The sequence below is a fragment of the Pseudorasbora parva genome, chromosome 10 (assembly GCF_024679245.1).
Source record: "Pseudorasbora parva isolate DD20220531a chromosome 10, ASM2467924v1, whole genome shotgun sequence".
Lineage (NCBI taxonomy): Eukaryota > Metazoa > Chordata > Actinopteri > Cypriniformes > Gobionidae > Pseudorasbora > Pseudorasbora parva.
The window spans coordinates 32,840,765-32,856,208 of record NC_090181.1 but is presented as its reverse complement, the minus strand read 5'-3'; the positions used below and the strand labels follow the sequence as shown (position 1 = coordinate 32,856,208).

Sequence of the window (15,444 nt, the reverse complement as noted above, 5' to 3'; positions counted from 1 at the left end):
ATTGAACAAAATATTAGTAAACTTATACTTCTTCATAGCTCAATCCCACCAGGATTTCACACACACACACACACACACAATATATATATATATATATATACACACACACACGACCAAAAAATAACAACAAAACCACAGTTTCTTACAAAAATCTAACAAGTATATTAAGCAATGCTTAATATAAGTAAAAAAGTTCTCAAGTAATGAAGTAATCAAGTAAACGTCATTAATAAAATATATTCTTACAAACAAATGACAATAGGACAAAAATTAATACAACAAAGATACAGATACAAACAGTGCTTTAAGTGTAAGTGCTGTTTTTCCCCCTGGTTGTGTTGTTGTTTAACTAACACACAGACAGGAGCGGGCATAGGCTATATATTAATTTGCTTTCACTTTAAGAATTTACAGTAATGCACAGATCCAATACGTGTCCCAAACTTTTTTACTCAAGACATAACCACCAATATGTACATAGGGATAATAGTGTGCGTTTGATCGTTAAAGATTAAGGAGCCTAGTAGGGTTGTGCCGATAGACGATAGTATCGTGTATCGACGATAGGCAGAGAGATCGCGGAAAGCTGAAGCTGTTGGCGATTTTCAAGGCGATATTTGGCTCGCTCCCCATTAATATAATTTTTTTTTTAATTATTAAATGAAAATATTATGATCATAGTTATTATTATTATTATTATTATCATTATTACATTAATTGTACTTATTCTAATTAGCCTTACCATTCACATGAACATCAAAGCGCGTGGTGTTGCACTCACAGGCTATGTGCCGCATATATAGGCTACTGCGAGTGCAACACCACACGCTTTTAAAATGTAAAAATGAGTTACTCTTCAGTGAAAAAATGTTTTTTTTAAAGACTAAAAACTACGTAGTTTCAGAATTTAATTGCAAGGTGATCAACCTAGCGGCCCTATTCACAAATTCACCTAAGCCACGGCGAAAACGGCATCATCATCATCATCAGGCTAAAGCATTTTTTTTCCATAAATGTACATTTATTTTATACTTATAATAATACAATAACAAATTGCTATATTATAATTATAGGCTATATAGCCTATACATTTGAACAGGGATCAGTCAAAAAGTAAAAGCAGCTTTATTTCAAACGACTTAACGATCTGAACAACATTGAACAAAAAATATTGCACTGGCCGTTAAGCTAAGATTTCTTGTTAGAAGACAATGTATTTTCTAATAATGTGTTTTAGCCCTTGCCCGCTGTATGGGCTACAGAAATAAATAGTCCATTAAAATAGACAGGCTGCGACACCAGGTTGACGGTAGCCTAAAAATAATAAATAACGAAATAGGCTTTAATGAATAAAAAACACAATGAAAGAACTCAAATAAAACGGCAAAACAATTAAATCACCTCCAATGTATAGGCTACTCGAATGAACTTATTGCTAAAATAAACACAAGGCCAGGCTTTAATAAATAAAAAACACAATGAAAGAACTCAAATAAAACGGCAAAACAATTAAAGCACCTCAAATGTATAGGCTACTCGAATGAACTTATTGCTAAAACAAACAAGGCCAGAAACAATTAAGACAACAATTATTGTTATGCAATTATCTATTCCCAAAAATGTTTTGTATAAGAAAACCAGCTGGTTTACTCTCTCAGTTTTGAGAAGGTTGCGGTGGGGAGTATGTTGCCCGCTGCACTGAACACGCGTTCCGATGGAGCCCGTTTCACACATACTCCGTCTGCAGTGCGTGTGCGGCGCGTATTTTTTTTTCCGTACCCATGTTAACGGATTACAACTTTCACACTGCACGCGGATGCTGTCCGTCAGTCCGTTCCAGGTGCGTTGCGTCTGCAGCAGTGCACGGATCGTTTTCGTGCCGTGTCTATTCTTTGCTGCGCTGCGCTGCTGCATTAAAGTGATAGAACATTGTTCGCATTAAAATAAACATGTACTGACGCGAAAATCTAGTAGGCCTAATTTAACCACAGATGCATATAATTTAAAATATACTCTTGTTTCAAAGTCAACACATGGCTTTTTTTCTCAAGTTAAGCAAGGAAACGAGACTGCAGGATTTCCTTTAAAAGGTTTAAGAACGAAAGATGAGACGAGAGTCGGCTGTTTTTGAATAGCCTATTGTAAGTTTCTAATTTAAAATGTTTGTGATTTAGGCTATAGCCTATGTTTAAATGTTTTGCCACTTGTATGAGCTAAATCTAAATATGAATAAATTAATTTAATAAAATGCTGTTTATGTAGGCTAGTACGTTAACCTGACTTAGAAGAGTAAACAAAGAGAATTGCAATTCTGACGAGCCATGTTCAGTAAAAACTTTTGGATTTTAAATAAAAAATAGTGAATAAATGCTGTTTGTGGTATGCAACAGCGGACCAGTTGCACACGGGTTGCTTCACGGATGAACCTAACTTAATACAAACACAACACATCTGGTTAACTAGAAGAGCATCATTTCGTTTGTTAAATAAGAGGCGATCTGGCGCTCGTTGCCGTTTTCAGTGGTGCAGATTTCTCTCGTGGCTCGTGCATGTGCAGAGCACTTTAATCTAACTTTTTTATTCGTTCTGGTAAAATCACTAAACAAAATGCACAAAAACTGTCCCTGCTCTTGATGTACAATCACTGATGATATTCGGTTTTAATGAGAATAAAATACGAGGATTTAAAGTGTGCAAATCTATGCCTTTATTCACGTGAAAAATCTGGACACTAACTATATTGTGTTTAGATGCATCCCCTTATAATACGCCATAAAGTGTGTATCATATGCACACAAAAACCTGCGTAGCCTACCATTTGTAAGCCAAAGCTCATTTTGACGTATTCATTCACGAGATTGCACACTCGTACTATTTATACGCATTTTCGTGAGACTGTCCCACCCACTTTTTAAAACAAAGTTAAGCCACTGATTGCTCCGCCCCAACGCGATAAGATCGTGTATCGGCGATCTCACAGGCTGACGATATGACGATTGGAAAATTAGGCATATCGCCCAACACTAGAGCCTAGAAATACATTTGCGCGAGCACTGACAGGCGGCAAACGTGCCCAGAATCCACAGGCAGCCTGACATCAGGCCATGTGTTCATACTGAATTTAGTTTGTGGTTTACATTGCCTTTATTAACTCGTTTTAGTGCTATCAGGCATATCATACTTTTATTTTGTCATAGTGCTGGATAGTAGGACTGTATTTTCAGCACTGTATTAAGTGCTGCGGAAGCATTTCAATGAGCACAGACATAACGTTATATGGACACTGGAAAATTAAGACCTGTTTAAAACGATTTAAAGGGGTGGTTTTTACTTTTTTAACTTTAGTTAGTGTGTAATGTTGCTGAGCATAAACAGTATCTGCAAAGTTACAGCGCTGAAAGTTCAATGCAAACAAAGACATTGTCTTTATTAAGTTATGGCAGTTTATTGCCTACAAAAACGGCCGGTTTGGACTACAATGAGCTTCTTCCTGGGTTGGTGACATCATAAACCCTTGCTAGTCACCGCAGATGTGACTTCTGCCCGTTGTGCCCGACAAATTCTAGGGTTGTAAATGGACCTGTAAGACTATATCTGGACAATTTTTGACCTTAAATAAGCCACATTAGCCACCCTCTATTTAGATAACAGAGAACAATTTAAAATATCGTTTCCAATCATTCTAGGGCACTTTTAAGACATGTTATACTGCACCCCATAAACACAACCAAGCCTAGAAAAAAAAAACAGAGCCACCCCTTTAAGACCTAGAACTCAATACTTCTGTGAATGTAAGAGTTTTAAAAGGCCTACAATTTTGATTTTGAAATTTAGGACTTAAGACTTAAGACCCCACGGAAACCCTGTATATAGATATAAACTTTATTGCCTCATTCTGATATATTGTACAAACCTGCCCTTTATGCTTAAGCAAACATTAAATACCAATATCTGAAATATTAAATCAAGCCAAGCACAAGGGTGTTATTGCAGAAAATGTCCAGTGCAACGGCAACATTACTAGTCTTGTTGTTAACAATTAATCTGTGTAATGCACAGAAAAAACAATAAGAGTTTGTTGCGGTAATCTTTAGTCAAAATCTGAAAACTTGCTTTAGCTCTAGAAGGGCGTTCCTCCTCTGATGACATATCCTGAACCACTCCCCTCCAACCGTCAGTTTGCTTTGAGCAGAGATGGAGACGAGGTGCGCCAAAATAAAACCCTGAACGGAGGGACCAAAATCTCTCAGATTTCATTTAAAATATTTTCATTTGTGTTTCGAAGAACAACAACAACTACAGGTTTAAAACAAGATGAGGGTAAATGACTCTTTTTTTTTTTTTTCATGTTTGGGTGAACTAACATTTTAAGACAGATTAGTCTGCAACTCACCAACTAGAATTTTCTTTTTTTTTTAAATGTAGTATTGTATATTCTAAACAGAATCCTAGTCCAGGCTTTCTGAAGAAACAAATAATTTAAAAAAAACCAACCCATTATTTCCAACAAATGTTTCCACTTATCTTTCCACATGCTGGCCTTATAATAGTGCAACACTCCAGTGAGGAGAGAAGACTCTTTGAGATGAGCTCAACCCAGCCCACCATCAAAACTGGCACACCTCCACTGGGCCTCAGCCAATCCCGCAGCCTTTTCACAACCAAAGGAACGAGCAGTTGCCATGGGAACGTGACGGGAAAACCAAGCAAATGGCCATTTGTCCAAAATTGGGGAGCAGGAAGAATGAGACATTGTTGTCCGAAGCCTGGGGGCTTTCCCACATGCTGAGAGCATTCAGTGGGCTTAATCAAGGTGTAGAAGAACATGAGATGTAAAGGGCCGATGGAATTTTTTACAAATCAACATAAATACCAACACTGGGGCTTTTCAGTCGGCACTGGACACGAATGGCCTCATATTGCTTCAGTATGCCTGGTGCCCAGCTCTGGCAGCCCCTTTAATCAGGGCAATCACTGCAAAACTACATGCCAATCACTGAGACCAAGAAACAAGGGTCCAAGCAAAGGTATAAACTAAAATATCATAATTAATAACCAAGTACAAGACTGCAATTTGCCAACACCACCACCACATTCTGAATAAGCAACACACCAAAATCTTTTCAATATTTGGCAAATCGCTTTTAAAGGAAACCCAATTTCTTGGACAAAATGTAGATTTAGAAATGACAAGGGTCTTACTTCCTCTGGTTCTGTCTCCTTCTCCACCTCCTCCACGCCCTCTTTGCCTTCACCATCCTCACCATCATTATCTTCATCACTGCTGGAAGATTCAAGAATCTCGCTCAAGTCCACCTTCCAGCTGTCAGGGACCTGTCTGGCCTGTAGAAAGAGCTGTGCCGCTTCAAACCCTGGTAACCGAGAATACAAAAGACACAAGAGAGCAAGATAGATCAGACTGTGGCCTGAGAACAGTTAAGTCAATAGAGGTCAGAAGATCTTGGGTCTCATACCTTTCTTGAGCGAGTACTCGGGTTTAGAAAGGGAGTCAATGTTTACTTCCTGAACATCTTTGCGTGCCACGGTGTGACTGCAGACCAAAAACAGATAAATCAGAAAGAGAATAGTAACAACATGAAAATGTTTCGGTTTCTTCTTATTAAAAAAATTTATAACCACATTAAAAAGCAAAACATCTCCATTGAGGATCTCATGAAATTGCTTAATGAGCAAAGCTATCAGATGAAATGACATTCATTTTGAGTTCATGGGGTTTGTAAATGTCAAAGCTACTTTTCAATGCTACTCACAATTTGGAATCAGCAAATGATCTCACTAAACATTGGTCCTTTTTGACAGTTAGGTCATCATTGCAGCTTGGAGATATCACCTTCAAAAAAAAAAGAAGAAATATTTTAGATATTAAAATGAAAAGAGCACCTCTTTACCTGTATAGAAGGTAAATTTAAACCTGCAAGACTTCAGTTTTTTATTGCAACATTCAACCAGAAAGATCTTAATTCTTTCCCTATTCGGCATGTATTTTTTTGTTATCAATCATTTGAGTAGACCGAGCCCATCAACACCCCCAAAGATGGCAGTCATACACCTTTTTGTAGGTTCCACATTTCACTCTTGTAACATTAGGCAGTTTTGATTTGACATGCTGTTTAATGTTTGATGATTGCATAAGCAATGCTTCTATAGTCCCTTTTCACATTTCGGGTTTCCCAGAGCACAAGTCATCATAGTTGGGTTAACTTTTACAGCGGTAAATAAGAGAATACGTTAAATATATTTGTGTGTCCCAATTTGGTCAAAAAGCAAAAGAAAATGCAACAATTCAAAAATATTAAAAATTAGAGTGAGATTATTTTTTACCATCACTCCCATACGCTGTATTAGAAACACCCTCACATCAGCAGTAAGTTGTTTTTTGTAATTTAATGCAGAAGTAATATAATACAAACTATTAGTGTTATAAATGTACATACAATTTAAAAAAAAAATGAAAATACAAAAAACGTTGCAGGATTTACAATATTGATTGTTTCTGCTTCTTCACTTGTTTTTGGATCTGGAGATTCTTTACTATTTTATGTGTAATAGTGCCTCCTACCCAATAACAGTGAAAGAATTATGAATCGTCTAACAATTAATGAATAAAATAAGTTGTTTGCAACAACCTCTTTAAAGTGCAATTCATAACATTTGCAACCACCAACACAAACAACTTTCCAACCACAGCAATATAACATTTCCAGACTGACTCCATCTTTAAATGTATTCTTTTTTTTTTCTTCCAATATACAGGTTTTGGTATTATTTTTATTTTTTTCAAAGAACAGTAGTTTCCATACAACTAGGGGTGTGACAAGATTTCTCGTCGAGGTGAAAAACAGTCTCGTCGATCTGGTCATGAAGTGTTAGGGTGAAGTTATGGCTCCATTCTAGTTTTGATTTTTATAGAAATAAAAACAATTTCATTGAGGTGGATAATCATAACAGTCGCTTTAATTCCATCAGCTCATCTAGAATGAGCTGTTCGCAACAGTGATCACGCGACGAGAAGACGAGCGTGTTATGAGTGTGTGTTAGGCGTTAGTGAAGCGCTCGCATTCCGTGTGTGTTACTAGTGTGTATCGTGTTAGTGAAGCCGTCGCATTCAGCGTGTTACAAGTGTGTATTACATGTTAGTGGTCAAGACTTTGGATTTTTAGGATTCGTTGCGCAACAGAAGCGCTTGACTTATATTTTAAACTGCGCGCTCAGCACCACCACTCCCTAATCACAGAGTACACGCACGATCACGAAACTGAAAGTAAAAGGGAATGCGCATTCAAACATGATTTAAATATTAACGCTGTTTGAAAGCGGCTCCCTGAGGCATGAGAATTTCTCCCAATATTAAAGTTATCTAGTTGTCTAACCATATCTACCGGTAACCATCTCTTAGCTCTGTATCTATGCTTAAAAAAACAAATTGTCTCTATTTGCATGTACTTAATATCTATGATCAATTTGTGGGAAAGAGTTTAGTTAGGAGGTCAAAAGAAGCTCATGTGCAGTTCTGAGGTCTGAAGAGACATAAGCCCCTTTCACACTGCGATTCCGGCAAATACACGGATAATGCGACCCGGCATTTGTTCCCGGGCTGCTAGATTTGGTCCATTCACACTGCCAGCGAAATACCATAATATGTGCGCTTTCACACACAACGCTTAACGGTCCCGGGTCGAGTTGACACGTGACATCCGGATGTGACGTATAATGGCGAGCGATCTCCGCTTCAGTGCGGATAGTAAGGAGCTCCGTGGTCTCGACTTGTGTCCAGTTTGCACACATTTCTTCTCGTTTAATTTTAGTTTCTTTTGTATACGAACACTCTCTGCGTTTAAAACACCGACTAGGTTGTATTATTGAAGAAGCAAGCTCTATGAGTCGCACGATAACTACGTACACGTTGCGGCATTAGTTTCGGCTTTTGTTCACACAGCGCTCGTCCCGGGTCGAATACCGCAATATTACTAGGTCCCCGACCCGGGTCGAATTCGGTAATCAATCCCGGGACGTGGTTGCTTTCACACAGAAGGCGACCCGGCAATGTTCCGGGAATATTGCGGGTCCGACGTGCAGTGTGAAAGGGGCTATAGAGGAAAGAATACAGTACTGCTGTCTTTTACTGTATATGATAATTAATATTAAGAAAGTAGAAATTAAATGACATTCATTACAAGACAATTTTTAATTTCTAGTCATGTAGGCTATTTCATCATGGTGGATTTCTTAAAAATACTATGTAAAAATCTCGTCTCGTTCTCGTGAACCTGATCTGGTGTCTCGCCTTGTGAGATAAGCGTCTCGTCACACCCCTACATACAACAGTTTCAAACTCTATTATAACATCATCAGCAAATAACTTTCAGTCTGTTCCCCATACAAAGCAATCACTTGATTCTGAAATCTACTCTCTCAAGTCATAGAGCCTACGCTTATTCACCTTTTTTTCTGAACACTGAAGTCTCACCCGACTCATACTAGAATGGCACTTTACATTTCCAGTCTCTGGTGTTTCTAGTCAAATTAGCGTATTTTCCAAGCTGATAATGTAATGTTAAACCTATGAAAATGGTTAAAAAAGCACATAGTGCCATCACTTTACAGAGTAGCAATGTCTTTAGTCAGAGCCTCACTCATCAAAGTTTAATGTGTGTGGATGACACAAAGCTGTCTGAAGTTATCTGCTGCCTGAACAGAAAACATACGAGCACTCAAATCCTACATGCAGCTCCTGAGCAGGATGAAGTTTTGTAGGATTTTGTCCTGAAAATGATTAGAACGTACATATAACCTCTTTAGGGAGTATTTTCACTTAAGTGCTGCAAGCCATGCTCGTTTTCTCTTGCTAGTCTAGCATAAAATGCAATGCATATGGTGCTGTATACGGACATTCTCTTCAGATTTGCTAGTGCTAAAAACACATACAAAAATATTCTCCACTTTAGTGCTCATATGTAGCTTCCAACAAAAGCACCGCTTAACCTGGCGCATACTTTTATTTTTAGTAATGTTCAAAAAGTTTCTGTTTAGTTAATTCAGACTTTTTTTTACCCCGTTTTTTGTTCCTATGGAACAGGACAGAATCTAAATGGAAGTTGGAATTTCTCATGACAGTGCTCATCGTTTACTTGGTGGATTACTGATTTGTTGGTCCTACAAAAAAAAAAAAAAAAAAAAAAAAAAAAAAAGCTCCTATATCAATTATAATTTTCCACAGCTCATTTGTCTGTTTTTTTATTCTATTGAAATTTCTTGGAAAAATATCTTCATCTACAAAACAATCAACAAGCAGATTAAATAACAGCACAACCTACTAAAGAGACGTCTATCCCTCAAAGCCTCGCTTTCATTCCCATTCAAAATCAAAGATGCCGCTGCTGTGAATTAGGTCTATGGAAAAGCATTGTGAAGATTTTGCAAATATTATTTTTGTTTCAAAGGAATAATAAAAAAAAAAAAAATAGCACTCAGGCTTGAAGGAGAGTACATAATGACAATTTTTAGAAATTAGTTATTCCACTGCTGACAGTAGCTATGTTTTCATTCAAAGTTGTGAATTTAAGCTCAAAGTTGGGATATCGCATAAAACATCTGCGAATAAAGCAGCCTTTCTATCCAATGAGACGAGGAGAACAAAATCGACACTTCCTGATAAAATGGCACCATATGTCATTAAGAATTTGCTCTAGAAGTAAATGTAGCTGTTGCTTTTGAAATAAATGACTTGCAGCTCAGAGCGCAAACGAAACACAATAAAACAGGTCATGTTAAACTGCTTTCTGAGGTGGATGCTGCTGTTTGGGAACGCAGTCATATAAAACAGTTCTGGGAGGTAATTATACCAAACCACTTTGACGGCAGACTTTAGCTAAAGCATTTCACAACTTTTTAGATGCTGTGCAATGAAATCAGTTCTCTGGTTAGTTCAATTATGCCCTCCCATCCCACCAAGAGACATGACTTTTGAAAAATGAGCATTAAAAAAAATGGATGGAAACATAGCTAGTCTTTTTAGTTAGTTAAATAGGGTTTGTAAAAGAATCAAGGACTCACCAAGACATAATGGCAGGAATCACTATCGGATCCACTCTGAACACAGGCAACTTTCCCCAAAAGATCATCATTTAGCCTTCTCCTGTCATCGTCATCATCTTCACTCGATGAAGACTCCTTCTCATCGTCTGCACTGCATTTCATTAAACAGAGCACTAATGTTTGAAACACTTCACTTCCTTTTCACAAAACAAAACACTGATCAGAAAACTGCATTCATGCATGTAGGAAAATAAATAAAATAGAAGGGGGGGGGGGCTGTTAGTTGTTACATGTTAGTTGTTATTTAAGGATTCAAGTGTAACAAATAGATGGCACAACAATAACAACAAAACAAGACTATGAAGTGTACTGTATTAAAATCACTTCCAACAGAGATTATTTACATACAGATTATTTACATCTTAAAGGTACATATATAAGCAACAGTCTGTCTAAATGTAATAAAGTAATCATGCAAATCTAAGGTATGATGTGGACTTGTAAACTGTGAGGTATATGACAGATTAAACAAAGAAGGATATTCACTTCATACATATAGCACAAAGAGGAAAGTACTGTAAATACTCACACTGCCTGAGATGACCTTCTACCCCGATTTGTCTTCTTTCCAATGACTGGAGTGCCAAAGTGCTCTGGGTTAGTAAGGGGCAGTTGGTCCAAAGTCTGTTACACAGAGAAACAGGCCGAAAAGAAAGAAAGAGAGAGAAAGAGAGAAACAGGCCGAAAAGAAAGAAAGAGAGAGAGAGAGAGAGAGAGAGAGAGAGAGAGAGAGAACCAAGGAAAAGAGTTAACCACAAGACATGCAATGCAGAAAACACCTTACACTTAATTTATTTTTTTAATTCACCTCACTCTCTGCAAAATGTCTTTCGCCTTTAAGACACAGTGACGTTCTTCTAAGGGTTTTCTCATCGCCATCATCAAAAACTGCAATGACGATGGAAAATAAAAAAACAACTTTAAATTGAGGATCAATTATAGGGCCTAAGAGTGGTCCTATAAGTGCCATTTTAGGCAGATTTACTCAGGTGTGTCTGTACATACCCACGGTGTACCAGCTGGCATCTGTGAGTTTGCTGATGACAGCTTCACTAAGTCCACCCTCTGGACTCTTCACTTCCACTGTTGAGCCAACCTGAGACCAGAGATATAGAACACATCATTGCACTACCTAACTTTTTGTGCAGTAAAATGTTGTGACACAAATTAGAAACAATTCAAACAGTGTTCAGTTAAAAAGATTTCTACAACTTTTCTTGTTTATGAGCTACAATATAAAGCACTTTTGCCACATAACAACTAAGCTGTACCTTCTAACAAATAATGCATGTGCAAGACATAAGCATTATAGGAAACTTGGTTTAAACTAATTGGAGTCTGTGTTTAAAAAAAGTATTTTACCCTTAAGGGTCCTTTGACTTGGTCATCTTGGACAACTTGTGAGGTGCTGTCTCCTTTAAGCACAACCTGCAAACAAAAAAAATGGTACAAAATATAGAAAAAGAGCACTAAAGCACGATGATGAAAGTGACATGGATGGTAAGACAGTAACCAGTCAGCTCAATGAAGGTGAAGTAATCATGTTGTGTAACAGACGGCATGTTCTTCATGATCTCTCTCAAACAAGCTTCTTAGTGAGCGCCTGCCTACAATGTAAAGCGCAAACTTGAGAATGTGCAACACACTTCGGGTATGCGTTGCTCTGTGTTACTCAAGGCTGTCATGTTTAACTTGGTTAAAAATACAAGAGCCGCCACAAACCAAGTCCTTGAGAGAAAACAAAACATTGATGACGTACAACGAGGTCTTGCAAAAATGCCCGTGTGTGGATTAACCCTAAAACAATCTACTTCTGATTGGTAGGGGCTGATCCAAATAAAGCCATTTGTAAGCTTATTGTTAGACTACTCTATCTGAAAAGATGGCCGTTCTGCAAAGCAGATGTTTGAATGGTCTGCAGAGCTAGTTAACGGAGCAGGATTATTAGGAGGTTTTCCTTGGGCCTGCTTGTGGTGTAAAAAACACTTCTGCATAAAGCGACATTACACTTTTATAGTAACATAAATCTATGCTGCTATATTGTCACCAGCAGAAAATGACACTTGGAAAACTTTGTTTATCCTGTCATCTGACACTGTCTTGACAGATAAGACGCAAGCCACATGTGCACTCTGAACTTTTTCCACATAAAAAAACGAATACATAAAGCTCAAAGATGATTGCTAGCTGAAAACAAACACCAAGGAATATTTAAAAGGAACAAAGTTGTGAAAGTGATGTATAGCATACAGCAATCTCAACTGCTTGATGTTTTACCGTTGCAAGACTATTATTGCCTGGGAAAATACTTCATTTTGCAAATACAATACATCCAACTTTCTCCGTAGGCATACAGTATATTAATGTAAAGCAATATATACTAAATAACTCCTCAACAACTTGATTGTTTAGATTTTTGCAAAATGTAAACTATATCATTAAATTGCAACCATGAACCATGTATAAACATTAATGTCATGATTTGCTACATTGAAAATGTGCATTATGAAAAGTGCTATACAAATAAAATTGACATGACTTGACACGATGAATGCATACTTGTATCAGACAGACTAAACATACCTTAACTTTCACCATGCGTTTAACAGTCTTGATTTTTGCCTCACAGAAGGCACCGCGGTACTTCGCGCTCACATCCGTCCCCACAGTCAGGTAGGCAGGTTCATCTGCTACCTGTGAACAGTGTAAATATTATTAAGATGCACAGACAGATTCATATCAACACTTGCTCTCTGCATGGTCACAATTATGAAAAGCATGAGCAAAATCATCTAAGAATACTTTAAGTAACAGCACTGAAGTGTTATGAAAAGCACTGTTTTGGATATTCTGAAAGCTTAAAGACTCAATTGTTATGAGAAGTACTAGTTTGGTTATTCAGAATGCTTATACAAGCTGGCTGCCTCAATCACTGAACCATTGAGCTTGTCTGATCAGCTATTTTACAAACACCTCATCCATATGTGCTTTATTCATTTAACGTTAAGTGTTTTGTTCCAGATGTTTGCTGGGTGGGAGGCGTCGCCTATCAGAACTGCAGAGACTCACCTTCATCTTGATGGCTATTTGAGGGAGTCCAGCTCGATTGGTTTTGAGTGCTGAAACAGAACAACACAAACGCAGAAAGAAACAAATCACGATCTGGCGCCATGTGCTAAAAAACGTGTCATATGTATGTGTGGGGGGAAAAATGACAGCACAACACAAACACACAGAACAGAGAAAATGCTAAAGGAGCTAACGCAGCTAGCCACTTCTCGTCCTCATCCCTTTCAAAATGATCAAATAAACAAGAGCAACCCGTCAAAACAAAGACTTAACTGCCTCACCGTGACTTCACCTCCAATCTGAGCCACTTACGATGTCTTCATAATGTAAAAACAAAGCACGGAGTCACTGAAGGAAAACAGAACCCCTTCAAACCCTGCGTGTTTCCTTCCCGCTTCACTCAGTGTGTGTGAGTGTGTGTGTGTGTCACGTCGCCATCATAGCTCACACACCGTCCTGCACCATGTCAGCCCCTCCACCATCCACTAACCCCCGTTTTCCCTCACTTAAGACTATATTTACCGAAGTATCTGAGTTCGAAGAACGTCAAACTGACAGTTATGATGGTTATTGACGCCTGTCAATCAAATTGTGACGGTTGAGCTAAATATAGTGAAGCTGTTATGGCGATTTAAATAGTTCTTCGGGTTAGTTCCGCAACAATATGCGAGGCGACTTTTCCCTTCAGACTGAGTTGTAAGTTTATTGACTATAAAGTGGTCGGCTTTGATCGGTTAGTTTAAGTAAAAGTCGTCGGGTAAAACCTCTGAGAAAACAAGCCGACTCTGCCATTCAATTTTTTTCTCTTCGTCGCCTAAATACCTTCGCTGGAAACCAAGGGAAAACGGCAAATATGACTGGATTACTTTCAGACTAGCGGGTTTAAACGAGACAGATATGAATATATGAGTCTAACGACGCGAGATCGGTGTTTGAATGTTGTGTGGAAATATATATCTGTACTTACATGCTCCTAAATGACTGCTTCAGCTCAGCATTCGACTAGGTTGCAAAGGCATAGACGAAATAACAAGCTGTTGAGCTGAGGTTGTGTTTCTCGGATGCCTATTGGCTGCCGGGGCGACTGTGAGCAAATTCAGAGCATTGCGATTGGCTTACTGCTAAGCGCAATTGTATTGGTTAGACTGAAGCGCGAAACCTGATTGCGGCGTACGAAAGCGGCGCTGCGAATACCGATCTCTCATTGGCGTTCTTTGAGTCGCACTCTTTGGGAATACAACAAATCCATCCTGGTCCTCGATTGGCTACATGTTTCCTGTTCTTGCGTTGTCCACGCTTCTGATTGCTCGAATTCACTCAGAAGCGTCCCGTCTGCGAAGCCCATTGGCTCGATGGATGTATGGGAACGGAGCTTCGTTTCAGAGGGAAAGCCTCTGCTCAGTCTGCGCATGTCGGAGCGAAGAGAACATTCGCCATTTTGTACCCAACGTAATTATTTTCGCATTCTGGACTCGGGAGCCCGTGAGATTTCGCGGTGAGCCCCGTGACTGTTTTTGCCTGCTTTTCTAGTCAGATCGAATAGCCTCAGCATCGATATAGCTTAAATTCGTTTTTTTGTGTGACCTGTATTACAAATATTTAACAATAAATAATTTTAATGCGGTCGTGTTGAAAAGGTCAATTGAAGGCAACGGTAATGGCGTCTTGTGTCGTTGCTGAAGAGAACGTCTGGCGTCATCGGTTTGTTGACCACGTGACCGGAACAGAGCGTCACAGTAAGCATGTGTGTCACGTTGGATACACGTTATTCAACGACACCTGCGTGGTTAACTTTCAAATGATTATGCATTAGAAGATTGTCACTGGAGTGTTCGTTTTACTCGAACATGATATTGAAGCTTTGTGATTCTCAGAAATGCGATTGGATCGCAGAGATTTTGACTGGGAATTGAAGTGTCAAGTGTGTTTATGATGGATATTATGGACTGAATAGTTTGATTCAGCGTTGATATAACGTTAAATCAGCGACTGAACCAGTAGGAGCGTATGTTTATGGTGTTAAGTTGTGTTTAATGTATAAACAAGGTCGACAATAATCCATACCTGTGCAATGTTGATGTAGTTGTACTATATCGGTGTATTGCGTTGTAATCAATAAATCTGTCAGTTTGCTATGCATTAATCAGCTTGTAAATTCTTCTAAGCACACATTACATAACAGATGATGGTACCGTTTTAAAGCAACATTCAAACTACTTTTCACATATGAGATAAGCAGCAACACCGAGCTAAAAATAG

General features: G+C 38.4%; 1 protein-coding gene across 3 annotated transcripts in view; it reads right to left on the bottom strand.

Moving 5' to 3' along the window:
- Nucleotides 1-15,325, bottom strand: part of arid4a (AT-rich interactive domain 4A) — a 41,058-nt gene extending 25,733 nt beyond the window's left edge. The window contains exons 1-11 of one of the 3 annotated variants that reach the window (XM_067455909.1): nucleotides 14,153-15,325; nucleotides 13,186-13,235; nucleotides 12,700-12,810; nucleotides 11,479-11,544; nucleotides 11,122-11,212; nucleotides 10,925-11,004; nucleotides 10,646-10,740; nucleotides 10,075-10,207; nucleotides 5,772-5,851; nucleotides 5,475-5,551; nucleotides 5,203-5,372 (exon numbers count right to left, since the gene is read on the bottom strand). In XM_067455909.1, the coding sequence (XP_067312010.1) occupies nucleotides 5,203-5,372; nucleotides 5,475-5,551; nucleotides 5,772-5,851; nucleotides 10,075-10,207; nucleotides 10,646-10,740; nucleotides 10,925-11,004; nucleotides 11,122-11,212; nucleotides 11,479-11,544; nucleotides 12,700-12,810; nucleotides 13,186-13,191 (909 nt within the window). In that variant the 5' untranslated portion in view covers nucleotides 13,192-13,235; nucleotides 14,153-15,325. Of the gene's footprint in view, nucleotides 1-5,202; nucleotides 5,373-5,474; nucleotides 5,552-5,771; nucleotides 5,852-10,074; nucleotides 10,208-10,645; nucleotides 10,741-10,924; nucleotides 11,005-11,121; nucleotides 11,213-11,478; nucleotides 11,545-12,699; nucleotides 12,811-13,185; nucleotides 13,236-13,466; nucleotides 14,129-14,152 lie in introns of those variants that run through there. The other 2 variants (XM_067455907.1, XM_067455908.1) reach the window with 2 other exon arrangements.
- Nucleotides 15,326-15,444: the final 119 nt, after the last annotated feature.